General features: G+C 41.2%; 1 protein-coding gene across 1 annotated transcript in view; it reads left to right on the top strand.

The window, feature by feature from the left end:
• The window catches only part of LOC126470675 (ATP-dependent helicase brm-like), a 202,922-nt gene that overhangs the window by 2,268 nt on the left and 179,990 nt on the right, over positions 1 to 20,664 (top strand). The window contains exons 4-6 of the mRNA XM_050098670.1: positions 10,196 to 10,334; positions 19,885 to 20,040; positions 20,221 to 20,417. Coding sequence (XP_049954627.1) covers positions 10,196 to 10,334; positions 19,885 to 20,040; positions 20,221 to 20,417 — 492 coding nt within the window. The remainder of the gene's footprint in view (positions 1 to 10,195; positions 10,335 to 19,884; positions 20,041 to 20,220; positions 20,418 to 20,664) is intronic.

Below are 20,664 nucleotides of genomic sequence, written 5' to 3'. Positions count from 1 at the left end.
TGGGTAGGTGGTCAAAGATTATTGTGGCTGAATGTCAGTCCTTTTTGTTCCACACTATGGTTGAATGAAATGACAGCAAAAATCGTTTCCCCTTCTGATATTATAATCATGAACATTACTGTTGTTTTCAAATTATGATTGACTGTTAACAACAAACTTCATGAGGGAGTAAATGTACTGTGAGGCTGTTGTCAGTGTTCTACTTCTTTCTGACCTTCCTGACGTGTCCCTCTCTTCTCCCTGAGGAAGGCACTAATTTAGTAAGTGCTGGTCAGCTTTTTTTTGTAAGTTTGTTGTTGGTGCTGCTAATGCTGCCTTTCATTCAGGTAACACTACATGACCCATTAGTCATTAATCTGACATAGATACTTAACGTGAATAACATATGAAACTACAGTTTTTTAAACTGATGTGTGAGGTATTCATATTAGTGCCCATGTTTACTAGACTTTTTTCTGGTTGTGGTTTGTGCTCTCACCTCTCACAATATGGAATACTTTTTTTAATGACCTATGTATAACTAATCCACCCACTGTGAAAGGATTTTTCGAAATTTAACTCTTGAAGAGATGAAATGGACATTTAAATTTTGTCTAGGACACTGATGTAGAGTACTGCCGGTCCGATAGGTGTTCCTGTATATTTGGTGTGCTATGCAGATTGCATCTTGATCCCTGTACTGATTTAACAATGTCTTTAGAATCCACTATGAGAAACAAACATGTCATTGGACATTTGAAGTAGAAAGTATATATGACTTACATCATTATAACAACTTTGAAAATAACACAGACTTCCTTTCTCAGAAGCAGTTAGTGAAGGAAGGTTGATAAAGTGTCAGTCTTATTTTGATGTTTTCCACTCAAACAAGTAAAATTTTTCTGAAGTTTCAAATAATTGTACTTGAAAAGTAAATTGTGTAGTGAATATAAAATTACAAACCACTGTATTGATGTGTCGTCGTCATGTGTTTTTGTCAAATTATGATTGGCCCCTTTCGTTGAACCTTCTTCCAAGCAGTCTAATGTTCATACACCTATTTCCATGTTGGTATGTTCTGTGGTTTCCCTGCAGTGCAGGGCTAGATGCACAGACCGAACAAACTTAATGATTTGGAAATTTTTCACAAAACAAATCTGTAACACCATAAAGTTGCATCTACAAATAACAACATAGTTATCCAGTAATGCAAATAACATCATATTCTACTCTCTTGCAGTGTTGGGGGCTGTAGTAAATCCATGATTCCTTGCGTGTCGTAAGAGGAGTCTTATACCTAGTCCTCCTTCTACAGTTATGACTTGGTTAATATTACGATACCTGTCAGGTTTAGCTCAGTTCACAACCTTTCCATCAATCTTTTTGGCTTAATCACTTATGGTCGCCTTTCCTCCTCTAAAGCTTTGACCTTCACTTTTCTAAATTTCGCAGAAGTACGAGCTGTTTGGGTGTGGACACTGTAAATGATGCATAATATATTTACTGTGCACTGTTATCTTCTGCATGTACTACTAGTGTGAATTCATGTTCGCACTCTAAATCCAGCATGGTAGCCAATTTTCCGTGGGAGATGTTATGTACCCTCATGGTTGTAGCCCCCTGACAATGCAGGGATCACACTGTAACTTCCACATCTATACTGAAAAGTAGCTGCCCATCCAATCCAGGGCTCCAAGCTCCAAGCAACAGTTATTATGCCAGATAGCCTCTGCCTTGGGAGTGTGGCACCTGTGGGGACAGGCTCTTGATTAGAGTGAGTGGCATCAATATCCGTAGTGTAATAAATCAGACTCGCCTTTACTGTTGACCATGCCAACACAGCTGTCTCAGCAAATAGGAAGCAAGATTTTAATGCAGAAGCTGGCAATCCTATGGTCTTTCTGTCTTCGGCTGTGCCATGGGATGAGAGTCAAGCAAGAAGAAATGGAAGTGGACAGTTCACCCAGTTCCTGGTATACTCCAGAACTTTTGGAGAAACTTTTGCAACATGAAGCAACTGGTTTTCATTGAAGATATTGAGGATAGGTTCAGAGCAGCATTGCAGACTGTTAATGAAGGTACGAATGAGCATATGGAATAAGTTCACGGATACATGAGTGGCTCGAAGACTCATTAAGTAATAGAACCTAGTATGTTGTCCTCTATGGCGAGTATTCAACAGAGACAGGGGTATCATTAGGAGTGCCCACCAAGGAAGAGTGATAGGACCATTGTTGTTCTCTGTATACATGAATGATTGGGCCGATGGGATGGGCAGTAATCTTCGGTTGTTTGCTAATGATGCTGCGGTGTCAAAGTTGAGTGACTGTAGGAAGATGCAAGGTGACTTAGACAAAATTTCTGGTTGGTGTGAAGAATGACAGCTAGTTCTAAATGTGGGGAAAAGTAAGTTAATGCGGACGAGTGGGAAAAACAAACTTGTAATGTTCAGATACAGCATAAGTAGCGTACTGCTTGACACAGTCGCATCATTCAAATATCTGGACTTAACATTGCAAAGTGGTATGAAATGGAATGAGCGTGTGTGGACTGTAGTAGGGAAGGCAAATGGTTGACTTCGGTTTATTGGGAGAATTTAAGGAAAGTGTGCTTCATCTGTAAAGGAGACCACGTATTGGGTGCTGGTGTGACCTATTCTTGAATACTTCGAGTGTTTGGAATCCGTACCAGGTCAGATTGGAGGAGGACATTAGAGCAGTTCAGAGTTGGCCTATTATATTTGTTACTGGTAGGTTTGAACAACACACAAGTCTGCGACGCAGCGTACAGTGGCTTGCAGAATATCGGTGTAAAAATGTAGAACTTGCTGCAATAGAGAATGTGAGCAATGGATCATTGTTGATCAAACCTTTGATTGCTAACCAGTCACAGGCACTTTAGTCCTGAAGTAGCTCAGAGATATACCAGTTACCATCTCTTCTCATCATAAATTCAACAAGATTCAAGGTGTCCTCTTCCATTGGGACCTAACAGTACAAACATATGAAGTGTATGCTAACCTGTAGGGGTATGGAGTACATTTTGTTTGTTGTTTTCAGAGAGGACCTAAGGACAATAAGGTGGATACTGGAGCTATAATCCTAGCCTTCAATTGAAGAGCTCTACCTGAGAAAGTTAAGATCGTGGTTTATAGATGTGATGTCAAGCCCTATTTTCCTTCTCCTGTCAGGTGTTTTAGGTGCCAGACATTTGGACACATGTCCTCCTGCTGTAATGATGAAGCTGCTTGTGGGACATGCAGAGGAACAACACATGGGGTTAGCCATTGTGAACAACCCCCTACATGCGTAAACTACCCAGAATACCACCACCCTCTTTCATTGACATGCTCAACTTTCAAGAGGGAGAAGAAAGTCCAGGAATATAAAATGCTTGACCACCTATCTTTATCTAGATGCTGAGACAAAGTTTGAATGACTCACTCAATTGATGTGACATGAAACGTTGCAAACATCCTCGCCTAGCACAATGGCAGGGTCTCAGAAAGCAACTTCTGGCCATAGCCACATTCATATACCTGCTTTTTTGTTGGAGAAGGGACTGGAGCTTATGCGACCCCCAAGTCCATAGCACCCGTGGTAACCACCCCTTCGGTGCAGCCAGAGATGTCTCATCCTTCTCTAGCACTGTCAAGGAAGAGGACACCTGCCAATATGGGCCTCTCCCAGAACAAAACAGACACTCAGTCTACCACCTACCAGTGGCTGACAAAGCCACAAGCTGCAGGCTGTAGAAAAGAACAGTCTTCTTCTCTCACACAAGTCGAGATAAGAAAATCGTCACAGAAATCGAAACCTTAGAGATGAGAAGAAAAAATTGAGAAGCTGAATTCTGCTGCTGTGGTTGATCTGGCCCCATCTCCACATAGGTTGAGCCTGTGAATACTAATGAAAAATTACATGTTCTGGCAGGACAGTACTCATCAGCAAAGTAATTCATACTGCTGTTGCCCCTACACGGCTTTCTCAGATCTCAATCTGATGTTACTTCATTGGATCTACCATTGCCACAAGGCCAAACTTAGTCAATTAAAAGATACTTACTCTGCAGTTAGTGTGGAACTCCAGGGGACAGAGTTCTCAGAAACCAAACACTCTACTATTAAAAACTACAAATCGTGTGCTGTAAAAGTTACGTTAATGGTGAGAGGGCATCCAGAGGAGTCTGCACGCTCATATGCCCTGACACTTTCAATAAGAAAATGCCACTAACCACTGAATTAGAAGCTGTTGTTGTTTGTCTCTACCTGTTCGAGTACTGTATTTACTCGAATCTAAGCCGCACTTTTTTTTCCTGTTTTGTAATCTGAAAAACCGCCTGCGGCTTAGGATAGAGTTCAAAGTAAGCGGAAGTTCTGAAAAATGTTGGTAGGTGCCGCCACAACTAACTTCGGCTTTGAAGGCACAAAGATAAATATTGGCGCCAAAACCTCTGCGTCAGTAAATAAATTAAAAGAAAAGGTAGAAGAATGTAAACATTATGCCATGTATTCTTTCGTGTTTGCTGCTATCTCATTTAAATTCTGTATGCCTAATAAACTACGAAACTAGAGTGATGACAACAGCAAATGCGGAAGAATATACATATCATTTCATGTTTATATTCTTTTTATTCTTATGCTTAATAGTGATACAGTCAGAAATGAAGCACGGCAACTGACTAGATTTTTAAATTTAAGATGACTCTAATTTCTATGCAGAATGTAATGTACTAAAGAGGTGTCTGCAAAGATTTTCAAATGGAGAAAAAGTTTCACTAAACTCTCATTCAGAACATCATCTATCATATGCAGTCTATTATTTGGTTCTTGTTGATCATCATCGAAGAAAGCAACGGTGTAAATAACAACAAATAGCAGTCTCTTGCCATTGTTTCGCTTATGAGACAGTTCCTCTCTCTCTCTCTCTCTCTCTCTCTCTCTCTCTCTCTCTCTGTTTTTTTTTTTTTTTTTTTTTTTTTTAAATTGAAAGCCGTGGTAGCGCGCACAAAAGCAAGCCATGCCGTGAGTGGCAACAGGTCGTAAACACTCATTATCAGAATGCGACAAACAATGCATGACACAGTACAATAATGCATTTTCAGCTTCGAGTGACGTAAACACCTATAACAAAGAGAACGGCATTTATCAGATCGAAGCAAAATAAGCAATCGATTCAAACCAGACGAAGCACGTGAAAAAGGAAGGAAGGGGGCGGACGGAGCGCCTGACACATAGTAATGGCTACTTGGTAAAGCTTAACTGTTAAGCTTACGACTCCACCCAAACTACTGTAGCTGTATCTTCATCCATTAGACCTAAATTGTGTCTCGTGTTACAATGGACCAACTTTGTTTCGATTTGGAGGTGCGGTCTAAAACTTCTCTGTCCCCTTGAATTTCGAGTCTAAAATTTCAGGTGCGGCTTAAGTTCGGGAATTTTTTTCCCCACTGATTTCGAGTCTCATTTTTCAGGTGTGGCTTGGATATGAGTAAATACGGTAACTGTATGTGATATCTATCCACCCCCAGACAGATCTAAATCGTATCACAAGTTGGGGGAGGTAGTGGAGCAGTTGCATTCACCCTTCCTTCTACTGGTGGACTTCAATTCTCACAGTCCTCTGTGGGGCAGCGAAACCACATCTGCGTGGGGCCAAATATTAGAACAATTAATTTCAGAACTGGAAGTCTTCCTACTGAAGACTGCAGATGCAGCACATATCAGTATGGCTCATGGAACATGCTCAGGTATAAATACACTGAAGAGCCAAAGAAACTGGTACACTTGCCTAATATCGTATAGGGCCCCCACAAGCACACAGAAGTGCCGCAAAATGACATGTTCTGGGCTCTACTAATGTCTGGAGTAGTGATGGAGAGAATTGACACCACGAATCCTGCAGGACTGACCATAAATCTGTAAGAGTACGAGGTGGTGGAGATCTCTTCTGACAGCATGTTGCAAGGCATCCCAGATATGCTCAATAATGTTCATGTTTGGGGCAGCAGAAGTGTTCAAACTCAGGAGAGTGTTCTTAGAGCCACTATGCGCAGTGCACAATGGACATGAATGGACACAGGTGATCAGACAGGATTCTTACGTACGTGTCACCTGTCAATCATATCTAGATGTATCAGGGATCCCATATCACTCCTGAACACACCCACACCATTAAAGAGTCTCCACCAGCTTGGATGGTCCCCACCTGACATGCGGGATCCATGGATTCATGATGTTGTCTCCATAGCCGTTCATGTCCATCCGCTTGATATAGTTTGAAACAAGACTTGCCCGACCAGGCAACGTGTTTCCAGTTATCAACAGACCATGTCAGTGTTGACGGGCCTAGGCGAGGCTTAAAGCTTTGTGCCATGCAGTTATCAAGGGTACACAAGTGAGCCTTCGGCTCCGGAAGCCCATATTGATGATGTTTCGTTGAATGGTTCGTACGCTGACACTTGTTGATGGCCCAGCATTGAAATCTGCAGCAATATGCAAAAGGGTTGCACTTCTGTCACGTTGAACAATTCTCTTCAGTCATCATTGGTCCCGTTATTGCAATATCTTTTTCTGGCCACAGCAATATTGGAGATTTGATGTTTTACAGGGTTCCTGATATTTGCGGTACACTCATGAAATGGTTGTACTGGAATATCCCCACTTCATTGCTGCGTAGGAGATGCCATGTCCCATTGCTCGTGTGCCAACTGTAACACCATGTTCCAACTCACTTAAATCTTGATAACCTACCACTGTAGCAGCAGTAACCGATCTAACAACTGCACCAAAGATTTGTTGTCTTATACAGGCATTGCTAGCCGGAGTACCATATTCTGCCTGTTTACATATTTCTGTATTTGAATACACATGCTTTTTCCAGTTTCTTTGCTGCTCCAGTCTATTGCAGTTCACAATCTGAGCATATCACCCTTGATTCAGTCGTATGTCAATGGCAACCTTTGAGGCAACAATTATCATTTTCTTATCACTCTCCCTTTCTCAAACTACCAACCAATGGAACACCAACAGTATTGGACACTTTGAAAAGCCAGCTGGCAAGCTTTTACCTATAGAGCAACTTTGGATCCAGTCAAGCAAAAGATATCAAAGGAGAGGTACAAGATACTATTGACATGATTATACATACTGCGGAAGCATTGATACCTTATTCTTCAGGCCCTTGCGCCCCCCGTCCCCTCCACCCCTCCCTGAAAACCTATACCTTAGTGGTCTGATTAAATGTCTGCAGCCATCAGAGAGCGTTGAAGGGCACTTCAATGTCACAAATGCCGTCCTTCTACAGAGCATTTAAGAGACTTCAAGCAAAGGCATGGTTTGTAATAAAAAAAGAGAAGGTAGAATGTTGGGAACAATATGTATCAACTATCAGAGCCCACACCACAGTGTTTAAAGTGTGGACTAAACTCCACTGTATTTGCGGCCAACCACCATCCACAATAGTTCTCAACATGTTCTTCTATGGCGACATCTTTACTGATTCGTGGTCACTGCTGCTTGCATCATATCACACTTTGTCAAAGTGTCTGCTTACAGTAACTACCATCCTAATTTCCTGACCCGGAAATGTAAGGTGGAGCAAAACTACTACTTCTGTTCACAAGGCTTTGAATCATACAGTGTTCCATTTAGTGAATTGGAGTTCCATAGCAGTTTAATAGTGTGTCATGACACAGTCTCTGGACCTGATAAAGCCACAATCAGACGACGACTGCATAAAACACGTCCTTGGGTTTTTCAATTATATTTTACAGGAAGGGTGTTTCCCTCAGTGGTGGGACGGTGTTGTGTTCCTATCATAACACCAGGAAAAGATCCTTGAACTTTGATTAGGTATTGGCCAATCTCTCTGATGAGTGGGCTGTGTAAATTATTCTTAAGATTGATCAACTGACAGCTGTGCTGACGCCTGGAAGCCAGAAGACATTTATCACAATTTGAAAGTGGCTTTTGTTCTTTATGCTCCACCACAGACAAATTGATTCATCTGGAATCCACAGTGCACAATACTTTTGTGCATCACCAATATCTTATCGTTGTATTTTTTGACATACATAAGGCATAGGATACCACTTGATGTCATCATATCTTGTCTTCTCTGCATGAGTGGGCCTTCGTATCTCTCTGACTGTTCTGAGTTTGGTTAGGTTCAACCCTTTGCAACCAAAACATACAGAAAACTGGGGTCTCTCAAGGATCAGTTCTGAGTGCAACTCTTTTCGCTATTGCATCAATGGTATTGTTTATATATGCAGACTGCAGCAACTAGTGGAAATATGTACCAAGGCTGGGATCGAAAGATGGGGTTCCTGCTGACTAAGCAGATGCGCTAACCACTATGCCGCCCAGGCACAGTGGCATTACGCAAATGCACAGGCTATTGAAGCATGTGCCATCCAAGCCTCAGTCCACTTGGTATTCCCCCTAAACTCGAACAGAATTGCAGAGGCTGTCCAACTGTACTGAAATAGCACCTTAGCATTGAACAAAAGGGGCATCCTGCTTCAAACGCAGGCATAGGGGCCTCACTCAAATGAAACTATATGGTTCCAGAGACCTTTTCAAGTCTCTGTGATGTGTGTGTAATGGTATTGTGACATCAATGGGATCCACCTTTCCCTGTCTTACAGCTCCATTTCATTGTGCACCACAGGGTACTGACTTCAGGAGTCCATACAGAAAGTATGTAACTTTATTCTGAAATATGGATATCAGTTTTCTTGCACGAAACCTCATGTCTTACACTTTTGTGGACCCAAGACTGTGCATGTGCACCCGGGACTTTACCTCAGTAGCCAATTATGTGAAGTTGTAGAATCTTCAAAATTTTTGGATCTTCTATTTCACAGTAAGTTAACATGGTATCCATATGGATACCAGCTCAAGGCAAATTGCATGAGGAAACTTAATACTATCAGATCTCTCAGCAGCACATCCTGTATCACTGACCGCACAGTTCTTCTGTGAATAAAAATAGATAGGCTGACAATGAGATAGGTTGAGCACTTCGTCCCAGAAGAAAAGCGTCTGACAACATTCAGCAACAACAAACGTCAGCTGGAAGAGTTTTTCTTCCATTTATTTGCAATATTACGGACCATATTGGGAAAGTTCAGGCCAAGTTTCAAGTTGAAACAATCTTTAGACCCACCAAGAAGGTTAGTGAGTGTTTAAGATCGGTGAAAGATGCACGACATCCCTTAGCAACTGCTGGGGTGTATAAAATTCCTTTTGGCTGTGGGAAGGTTTATATTGGAACAACAAAAAGAAGTGTCAGTACCCATGTAACCGAACACAAAAGGAACTGTCAACTAGGACATACCGACGGCACATGTTTTTAAAGATGGTGATCATGAAATAAAATTTAGCGAGACAAGTGCTAGCTAGGACATCACGTTATTATGCACGTATGTATAGGGAAGCTATAGAGATCCAGAAACACTGCCACAATTTTAATAGAAAAGAGGAGGGTTTAAAGTTAGACAAGATATGGTGGTCAACTTTGCAACAACAATGTGACAGTTGATTACCTTTAATCGAGAATAATGATGTTTGTGAGAGGTAGACTTACAGTTAGCCCCCAAGTGACGTACAGTGGTGCCCTCTGTGTGATCCATATAAATGGGACCTCCACGGCTTGGCAGCCAGTCATTGACTCACCTCGGAAGATGTTGCCAGCAGTTGGCAACGAAATGTCAGGAAGTAGTAGTTTTACTGATTGACCATGGCCTCTCAGCCTGGCAGCCCGGAAGTTTTAATTAATGAAGACGATGGCTGTAAAAACCTACATGTTATGAGAAACCGTTCATTAGTCTTTCGATTTACACTTCATATATGACTCGACACAAGTAGATAACCGTGTCCTCAGTCTAGATTCATGATATGCCAACCAATGTTAGTCCTGCAGCTGTTTCCCATTATGACATTTTGGAAAATGGATCTACCATAGTGGGCAAAAGTATCAAGCTATAGCTGTAAGTGAAAAGTGCAAAACCATGTCGCTGGAGAAACAGTATACACTACAGTTATTTAACTTCTGCGGAGAAAAATAGATATTCAACTAGTTAATTATGTTCTTGTACCCTTCACTTCAGCATTAGTGTAGGTCTTTGTCTCATCCTTACCAATATCATCAGATGCTGGAATTTTTAGTATATCATCTACTTTATTGAATGACTTTCTTGTGTTTATTTACAGGTTGAATGCTCGAATAGCACTGAGACTTCAAGAATTAACTAGTCTCCCAGCATCAATGCCAGAAGATTTGAGGATTAAGGCTGAGATTGAACTGAGAGCTTTAAGATTATTAAACTTCCAGAGGTCACTAAGAGCAGAGGTTTGTTATAGTTTCAAATCATATTGAAATACATTTCTATAATAAATGCATAATAATGGAGGAGGCTTATACTTCACATCCTGTTGAAATATTGTAAGTGTATTTGAGTGGTTGAAAAGGGGCGTGATTAAGTGCAGATGGTCTCCAGATAAGTTAATATTCAGGCTAGTTCTGAAAGTGTTAAACTGAAGTATTATAAGTCAGTAATTTCCAGTATTCGTGAGTTATTCTGTAGTCGAATGACTATACAGTACTAAAATACTGTAAAATCTCAAAGAAATTATCATAAGTACATTAAACCAATGCGTTATATGCATGAAAGTATGCAACACTGTAGATCTCTATATGTTTGGACTGACAGTCACTACCCGCCACATTTTCACATGTGTGATTTTTTTGTGTTAACTGAGTAATTACATTATATTACATTAGTAGTATGCCATGGGTACAATGGAGAGTTTTCTGTGAGATGTGGAAAGAAGTCAAAGATGTGTATTTTAATTGCAGTACAGTGAAATGACTTTACATTAGTAAAGACTATTGTTTTACAGTGTTAATCATAATTATAAAAGACTTAAAATGATAAATTAAAGAGTTTCTGTGAAGACACTGTTCAATGAAGTAAAGAGTAGGTTTCCAACTGAAAGTTCTTTAATTCACTCTTAAATACCTCCATATTATCTACAGTACATGAAATTTAATGTGGTTGGGTAGTTTGTTGAATACATGTGTACTCACGTATCTGACTCCTTTCTTTGTGAATGTTAATCCCTAGAAGCCTCTCTAGATGTTGTTTTGGTCCTAATGCTGTATTCATGCTTTCCACATTTTATTTATTCATTTTAGAAAAGAGAAATATTGATAATGACTAAGCACCTGAAAATGTAGCATAAATTTTTGCAAATTTCACATCTATCTTTAGTGAAATTGGTATCTAATCTTTTTTTCTTTGTAAATTATTAAACATAGAAATTTAAAAGATTGTTAGTCTATGTGCCTGAAGATGAAGCCTTACAGCTTTGAAATTTGCTGTGAAAAGAAAAGTGATGACTGGGGAGCTTTCTGACTGGAAAGTTTGCTTTTTCCAAAACACCAATAGTTTTTCCAAAATGGCCTTTTCTTGTTTTCTTCTTTTGGCTCTGTCTAAGCTTTCAACAAATAATTGTTTCTGTTGGGAAGCAGCAGCATTTTCTCGTTGGTGAACAGAGTACTGGTCTGATTTAAGGGGTATCTCGACATTATTTTTCTTTCCCCAACAGATTCAATAGTTACAGAGTCTGCAGAATATTGATTTAGACCTTTTGTAGGTATTTGTAGCTGTGTGACCCATACGTGATTATGCTACAGGTAGAACCAACAAGGTACTTAGCATAGAAGTAGAACCAAAAATAACTCTCTTCACATTTGTGGATAAAACTTTTGACATTGTCGAAAGTCACGGACGTGTTTTATTTTGAGATCACTAAAGTGCAGAGTGTGAACACTACAAATGGGCAATCAACCAGTTGTGTAAATGAACTAGAATTATCAAAATGAGAAAAGAAAACCCTCAGAAATGCGCAACACAAAGCATTCTGTAACGGCTACCGAGCAATTGCTTGCTAATTGGCAGTGTCCTAAAAGAGGTAGTTCAGGCCTGACATCTACCAGTACTTGATGTAACCACAGTTCAAAACGTCTGCCACCTAAAGCTGCCACATTAAACTGTCTGCCTTATACAAACTTTTGAGCTTTAGCTAGTAGACACACAGGTTTCTTTGTTCTGTGATGCTAGGTCCAATGGCTGAGTCCTACATTGCATTACGCAGCATGTATCTTATACAGACAGTTGAACCACCCACAATTGGTCTGTCACCAGAGCATCAAGAACATTGATATGTTGGTGTATTTGTGCACTTTTGATTTTGCAAACACAATGTTACACACATGATCTTTCCAATGTGGGCTTCATCAAAAGATGTGCACAGGGTGTATACAACCCGGGAGATCCGGGAAAAACCTTGGAATTTTTTCATCCGGGAGAAAACTGGGAAAAACTCGGGAATTTTTTAGAATTCCAGGAATTTTTCGTTGTTTTAGTTTTCAGTTAATTTTTAGTAATTTTCACTGGTAAGAATCAATACTCTAACAAAGGATATTACTGTATCCTGCTACTGCAGAATAATACTGCAACAATAGAAGGAGAATGAGAAAAAAATATGAAAATTAAACATAAATTGGATGGGAAATGTGCCATATACAACAACAAAACACAGTGCTCATACAAGCTGTTTGCCAACAGCAAAATGTATCAAAGGCTTTAGGAAGACTATGCAATGCCTCTTAACAACAAATTGCCTCCGATGAGCGTGACGTCACAACTGTTTACATTAGATTCGTTTTAGCAGTTATGAGTGGCCTCATGCGCATGTGCATGAGTGGCATATGAGTTGTACCTTCTCCCCCTTCTGGCTACAGAAATGTGGCTGTTGGCTGTGTAAGCAGCCGCAGCAAGCAGCTAGATGCAACCGGGAAAAATTTTACTGCTGCGCCCAAGCTGCTAGATTCACGCATGCGCAGCAGGTGCGGTCTCTATGAGGGTGGCGGTGGCGAGGAGGGGGGGGGGGGGGGGTCAGACAGAGGTATCTGACCCGGGAGACAATTGCGGGGCGGGGGGTGTCGCCAAATTCACATTCATAAGGAGAAAAAAACCTTGTTTCACAAAGCGCCTAGCATCCAACGCACGTTGGTCTATCGATTACTCATATGATTTTGAAACGCATCAGTGTTGGTTTTTGAACACACTCTAAGTTGATTTCTGAATGATTCATAAGTTGATTTTTGAATGCGTGCATAATGTACGTGATGATCATCAGGGGAATCCTCCTCGCATCTAGAAATAAACTTTCCAGCAGGCAGAAGGGGACTGGGCTATACGTGTTGAGCGGAGTAAAGCCGAAAGCATTAACGCCAATCGTTGTCTGATTATGTTGTTGATTGGGTTTGCAAGTGATCAGCGTTGTTAGAATTACCAGGTAAATCCATAGTCAGACTACCAGAGTGGAAATAAACGACTAGCAGAAATAACAGGTAACAAAGATTACGTATTATCTTCTCGGTGTATACAAGAAAATGAAATTTTGTCAGAAAGTTTTTGGCCAGGTCGCTACACTGGTAAGGGCCAGTTGTACAGTCCCCGTCTAGCAGCAGCGTAAGTTCTATTCTGTAAGTAGCACAGAAAAGGATTTGTACGAAAATAACAATGCCTAACCGGAGACTAATCAGGGATAACTAAGCCGGTGATTCTGGCGGGGTTAGTGAAGGTAATCGGCGTATAAGTTTTGACAAAGTCAAGAATAGTTCCAGAATTAGTCATGACAAAATTGTTTGTTAGAACGGGTTTGGAAATATCGTAGATCTGCGGCTGATGCGCAGAGCAGTCTGAGTTATAGTGGGGAAGTGTGTAGTCCCCACATGACCCGTGTTTACATTTAGTGATTTTGCTGTTTCCTGTTCGTTTACTGCTCTTAGGTCAAATGAAAACAAAACAGATTTCTGTGGCCGGGAGCTATCAAATGAATTAAAATACATTTACATAATTACGGAAGGCTAATGTGTGTTATTAGTTTCAGATTTTATTTTATTCCCACTTTTCTGACAGTCATGCGTTAATTGCCTTGTAGAACAAGGCAGTCAATGTGTTTAAAACGAAGTGTTTAGTATCATACTATTGGCTAATTTCAACTGCTCGCTGCATTTCATGTGCACTTTTCATCTTCTAGCACATATGGCATTATGCCGTAATAAAGAATCAGAAATGAGTTAATACAGTACTGGTATTCCAAGAAAATTTACATCCCGAAACCCACTCTGAAAAGCTTAATATCAGGTCGAGGCCTACTTCATTGGGAATCTGGATATACGAGTATGCACTTTAAATGTGCCATTTTAGTATGGTTCACGAAATTCTGATGCTCTTGGAGTATCCTCTGATGTCTTGTTTCTTTTATGACATAATGTAAGATCTTTTAATGTTTTACACGTACGAACATATGGGCATCCTGCATCATAGTAGCTGCCAAAGCGTGGTGGCGCCTGTTATCTGGCACTCTCTGACAACTACTGAAAGGAACCTATTTCTAACAGGTCATGGGAAAATATTGGGAATCGTGGGTTGAAAAGCATTACTTGCAAAGTAAATCTCCTTTTACGCATGTTGAACTATGTGGGAGAATGTACGATGAATTTCTTAAATCACAGAGTGTTTGATGACGAGCCATTTAGAAGTATTTCGAGCCCAGGAGATCAGACATTCATGTCGTTATTATGAACAAATTGATGTAGTGCTATGGGATGTTCCCTCTCCTCTGCGGTAGCTAATTTATTTGTGGAAAACTTTGAGGACAAGTCACTGGACTCGGCTAAAAATTTTCCTGGCACATTTGTGTGATCTATCTTAAAGTACAACACGTGCAAAAAATATCAACATTATATGTGAAAGCTTAGCTTCTCTTGCAGCTTATTAACCTTAGAGACCAATATTATATGTGAAAGCTTTGCTTTTCTTGTAGCAACACTATGTAGGTCTATATTAATTTAAAACATTAACTTTTCCTGTTTGTGTATCCGCGCTACTTAACAGTGATGTTGCTATTAGCTGACTACAGCACGTGTTCTGGGTTCTGAATATCTGCTGTCAACGGCTGACGAGATCATGTGACATAAGCTATGACAGGCTCCTCAGTTCAGGGCACAATGATAGGTAATAAAAGCCTTGGCGAAGGATTTGGTTAAGTTGTTCTAGTTCAGGGTGGTATTGGGTGACAAATTCCTTTGTGCCTGGTTCTTGCGGGTGGTGGGAGGATTGGGGCTGTGAGAGGAAATGGCACAGATCTGTTTGTGCACTAGGTCTGCGGGCTAGTGCCTTTCTGTGAATGCCTTGACGAGACCCTCAGCGTACTGGACAAGAAAGTTCTTGACACTGCAGATACACCGTCCCAGGGTGGCCATGCTGTATGGGAGGGATTTTTAGGTGTGAAATGGCTGACAGCTGTTGAAAAGGCAGGTACTGTTGGTAGTTGTTGAGTTTAATGTGAATAGAGTTGCAGATGGAGCCATCAGTGAGGATGAGGATGAGGATGTGGTCAACATCTAGGAAGGTGGCACGTGTGTTTGAGGAGGACCAGATGAAGCGGGTGGGAGAGAAGGTGTTGAGGTTGTGAAGGTATGAAGATAGGGGTGTCCTGGCCCTGAGTGCAGATCATGAAGGTAAGATGTCATCAGTGTACCTGAACCAGACTAGGGTTTGGCATTTTGGGAGTCTAGGAAAGTCTCCTCTATATGGGCCATAAAGAGGCTGGTGTAGGAGCGTGCCATGTGGGTGCCCATGGCAGTTTCATGGATTTGTTTGTATACTGTCGTTTCAAAGGAGTAGTAGTTCTGGGTTAGGATAAAGTTAGTTAGATATATGAGGAGTGAGGTGGTGGGTTTGGAGGCTGAAGGATGCTGGAAAAGGTAGTGTTCAATAGCGTTAAGACCATGGGCATGAGGGATGTTGTTGTATAGAGAGGTGGTGTTAACAGTGATGAATAGGGATCCAGGTCTGGTTTTCGACGCTTGTTTGACTTGGCTTCCTCATCTTCATCAGCTTAAATGGAAGTGTTGGCTGCACCTCCTCAATGCCCTCCGCTGCCTGAGCAACACCAACTGGGGTTTAGATCGCTCCATGCTGTTGCAGCTCTACAGAGCCCTTGTTCAATCCCACCTTGACTATGGGAGCGTGATTTATGTTTCAGCGGCGCCTTCAGCATCGCATTTGCTCGACTGATTACACCATTGCGTAGTTTGACTAGCAACAGGAGCTTTTTTGACGAGTCCGGTGACAAGCGTACTGGTGGAGGCTGGAGTCCCTCCATTGAAGATCAAACATTCACAACAGCTCACCAGCTACATTGCACACATTCATAGCTCTCCTGAACATCCTAATTACCGTCTTCTTTTCCCAAACCACGGCGGTTCACCTTTCACATAGGCGGGCGAGGTCAGGCTAACGATTGCGGTTCGCGTGTGATCGCTTCTGTCTGAACTGGAGTCCTTCCCTTCACCACCTCTCCTTGAGGTCCATTCACATACACCTCCGTGGTGTAGCTGTGGGCCAAAGCTTCATCTGAACCTTTCGCGTTGCCCTAAGACTCCGTTAACCCTGCGGCTCTCCGCTGTCACTCCCTCTCAATCCTTGAAGTGTTCTGTGGCCCCCGAAATGGTTTACACCAACAGCTCGATGTCTGATGGTCATGTTGGCTTCGCCTTTGTCCACAGAGGCCATATTGAACAGCATTCCTTGCCTGATGGCTGCAGTGTATTTGCTGCATAGCTGGTGGCCATATCTCCTGCACTGCAGTATATCCGTTCATGCCCCGAGGAATCGGTTCTTCTGTGTACTGACTGCTTCAGCAGCCTGCAAGTTATCAACCAGTGCTACCCTCTGCCGACAGGCTGGCCAAACAGGCTACGTGGAAACCGCTTCTGAAGATGGGCATCTCTGAACCTGACCTGCGCTCTGACTTACGCCGCAGGGTTTTTCAGCTTTGGGAGACGGAATGGCATAACAGTACGCACAGCAAACTGCATGCCATTAAGGAGACTACGAATGTGTGGAGTCTTCCATGTGGGCCTTTCGCGGGGAATCAGTTGTCCTTTGCCAGCTCTGCATTCGACAAACTTGGGTGACCCACAGTTACCTCTTGTGCCGTGAAGACCCGCCTCAATGTTGGTGCGGCGCCCAGTTGACAGTGGCCCATATTCTGGTGCACTGCCCACTTTGACTGCCCAGCGACGAAATCTTGGGTTACCGGGCTCGTTGCCGCTCATTTTATCTGACACCACCACATTGGCTGATTTAGTTTTATGTTTTATTCGTGAGGGTGGGTTTTATCATTTGATCTAAGTTTCAGCGCATGTCCTTTGTCCCTCTGTGTCCTCCACCCTAGTGCTTTTAGGGTGGAGGTTTTAATGTTTTGCAGAGTGGCTGGCTTTCCCGTTTTATTCTCATGGTCTGCCAGCCACTGTGATCTGCCTTCTTGTTTTACTCTCTTCTGTTTCTAGCGTCTGTTGTTTTCTTGTCCTCTTTTGTTCCTTTTAGAGTTTGTTGCCTTTCCTTTGTTCATGTGGTTTTTCCTTTCTTTTGTTTTATGTGTCTTGTCTGTTTTATTCTCACACTTGTGGCATTGTTTTATTAGTAACAAGGGACCGGTGACCTTGTAGTTTGGTCCCTTCCCCCCCTCTTCTAAACCAACTAACGAACCAACCATAAAATCATCTTGGATTTTTGGACAGGAGCATTTTCATGATACAGAAAATGCTTCATTGTAAACTGTTGAATCATTGTGGAAAACTTACTGCTGTTTAAAGTTTTTATGTGAGAACCTTTGTTTTGATTTTTCCACTGGCTAAAATGTAACAGTGAAGATACAAGCCAGAAAAATCAACCGAAGGCTGCCACACTGAATCCTCCAAATTTTTCTGTTATTCCAACATCTCTGGTAACTATTGTTCTCCAGGCATCCGGCAGGTTCACAAATGCTCATCTGAATGGTACATAAGGCATCATTACTAATCATTCCATAAAACTTTCCCCTGCCCCCCCCCCCCCCAAACAAATTACAATAACATGTGGACCACCCTAAGTGACACTGCACATTTGTTCATGTGGGTAGCGGCTTCTGGATGACAACAGGATCATGAAAGCAATAGTCATTTGATTTCTTGATGGATAATTCTTTCTTTGACATCAGTACCTGACCTGCAGTGAGACTTCAAAATAGATTTTATTTGATATCTGCCTTGTACAGTTGGTGTAAGAATTCTGCATTCCTTGTGTGTTAATGTCTTAGGCATGCAAGAGTGATGGTTCGATTTAGTGTATCCTCGATGTTCTCCCATCAAAATAACATTGTAAATGATGGACTACGGTTCATGGAAGTTCTGTGAAACTCATCTGTTGGAATGCCTAAACTCATAACAGACCTGTAAGTGTGTCCTATCTGAGCTCTTACAAATTCTCTCCATTAACTCATTCTAACAGAAGACATGTTTTTCATGTTGACATGTTGCACCTGCATTAATAAATTCTTCTTTCATGAACTGACTTCACAAACAAATTTTTCGGTGGGGTGACCAGAAATTTTTGTACGTATGGTGTGTGTTTATGTTCAAATGTTGCACAACTGCTTCATTTTTATTAATGTATGAGGCAAGGCAACACTTGGTTAGCTGCTGTTGGGTATTTATTGTAAGATATACTTTATTTGTTCTTACTTTTCTTTTCTTTGTTTCCTCAGTAGTAACAGTTACAGAATCTGATAGGGATAGGATAGGTTATAGGATCTGGTAGGGATAGTATACGTCTGTGCATTAGTTCTCTGCCCCCCCCCCCCCCCCCCCCTGCTCCCCCCTTCATGTGCAATGCAAAAGACCTCAAAAGACCTAAAGCTTTCGTATTGAAAAAGTGACCACATGTATGAATAATAATGTAAACCTAGAACTTTGCATAGACAAGACACAATGAAAGAGTTTTAAACACAACTGCAACCATCTTTCTGAAATGATGAACTGTTCATAATAATAATAATGGTGATTGAAATTTATATGTATAGAAAATGTTTTGAATTCTTCACGGGGGCTGCTTTTTGGAAGCTTTTCTGTAATACTGAGTTCTTGCTTAACTTGTTACACAAAATTCAAGAAATGTTTCAAACTTCCAACAATTATCCTTGTTTGCAGTCCGGAAAATCCAGAGACTATCAGAATGCGGATAAAACCTCTTTTTTTAAGATATCTCAATAACATAGTGTCAGAGATAATGCAAATCTATAGATATAAATATGATAATTGTGTCCCCTATACCTTCTACCTACATCTCAGCTTTCCAGTCCGGCCAGTTTGGCCGAGCAGTTCTAGGCACTTCAGTTTGGAACCGCACGACAGCTATGGTAGCAGGTTCGAATCCTGCCTCGGGCATGGATGTGTGTGATGTCCTTAGGTTAGTTAGGTTTAAGTAGTTCTAGGGGACTGATGGCCGCAGATGTTAAGTCCCATAGTGCTCAGAGCAATTTGAACCATTTTCACCTGTCTGGATAGCCATTTGTGTTAATGTGCTCACTTCCGGGATGGGGAGGCATGCCAGCCTGGGATCGAATCTGCCCGGCAGATTAATGATGAGAGCTGGTGTGCTGGCCAGCCTGGATGTTACTTTTAGGTGGTTTCTCACATCCCTATAGTTGAATACTGGGCAGTTGTGTGCATCTCACCTCAGATACATGCTACACAAACATTTAGAAAATTTTCTCACACTTGCACATGGAATTCATTCTAGGTGCAGATTTCATCCTGGGGAGCAGATACGAGATTGATGCCCTAGATTTTAGTCTCCTTAAATTCGTAATCAGCAGCAGCAGCTTTCATCTCCTTCAAGAGTTTTCTTAGTGATTGTGCTATGTTTTCATGTTAAAATCATTTTGAAATTGCATGATAGAGCAGACTGTCAGTTTCATAGTTCTTATATTGGTTTCAGGTTATTGCATGCATGCAAAAGGACACGATGTTGGACACTGCTTCACTTGCAAAAAAGAGACCAAAAAAATTTAGTTTACGTGAAGCGAGGGCTACGGAGAAATTGGAGAAACAACAGAGGCTTGAGGCAGAACGAAAAAGACGCCAGAAACACCAGGTAAATAAAGCAGATTATACTATTCCTCACTTTTTATGATTTTATCAATTTTTCCTTTTCATTAACCCATTCCCCATATGTGAATGTATTTTGATGCATGTCAAGCAACGCAATTACAAGCATCTTAGTCTGTCTGCTATGTAAGTATGTAAAATATCTATGCATCTTTTATTTTTCAAGGAGTTCCTAAATGCTGTTCTTCAGCATGGTAAAGATGTGAAGGAATACTTCCGGAACAATTATGCGCGGATACAACGTCTTAATCGTGCTGTCATGACTCACCATGCTAATGCAGAGAGGGAACAAAAGAAGGAGCTAGAGAGGAGAGCAAGAGAGAGATGGAGGCGGCTAATGGCAGAAGACGAAGAAGGCTACAGGTTAAATGCCTTACTTTTAACAAATAATTTTATATGCAATGTGTAGACAGTTATTTAAATGTAATCTTAAACTTGTTTAACCATTATGCTATATTATTTATTTTTCTGCAGTATACAGAAGTCTCATTTGAAATATTTTTATCACATTATTTATGTGGTAAAGCATTTTTCACACAATGCGAAAAGTCTATTTTAATTAATGAAAACTGAATGCTGAAACCAAAAGAAACCACTATGATTCCCTTAT

The sequence above is a fragment of the Schistocerca serialis genome, chromosome 3, assembly GCF_023864345.2.
Source record: "Schistocerca serialis cubense isolate TAMUIC-IGC-003099 chromosome 3, iqSchSeri2.2, whole genome shotgun sequence".
In the NCBI taxonomy this organism is placed as follows: domain Eukaryota; kingdom Metazoa; phylum Arthropoda; class Insecta; order Orthoptera; family Acrididae; genus Schistocerca; species Schistocerca serialis.
This window is presented reverse-complemented; position numbering and strand designations above follow the sequence as displayed.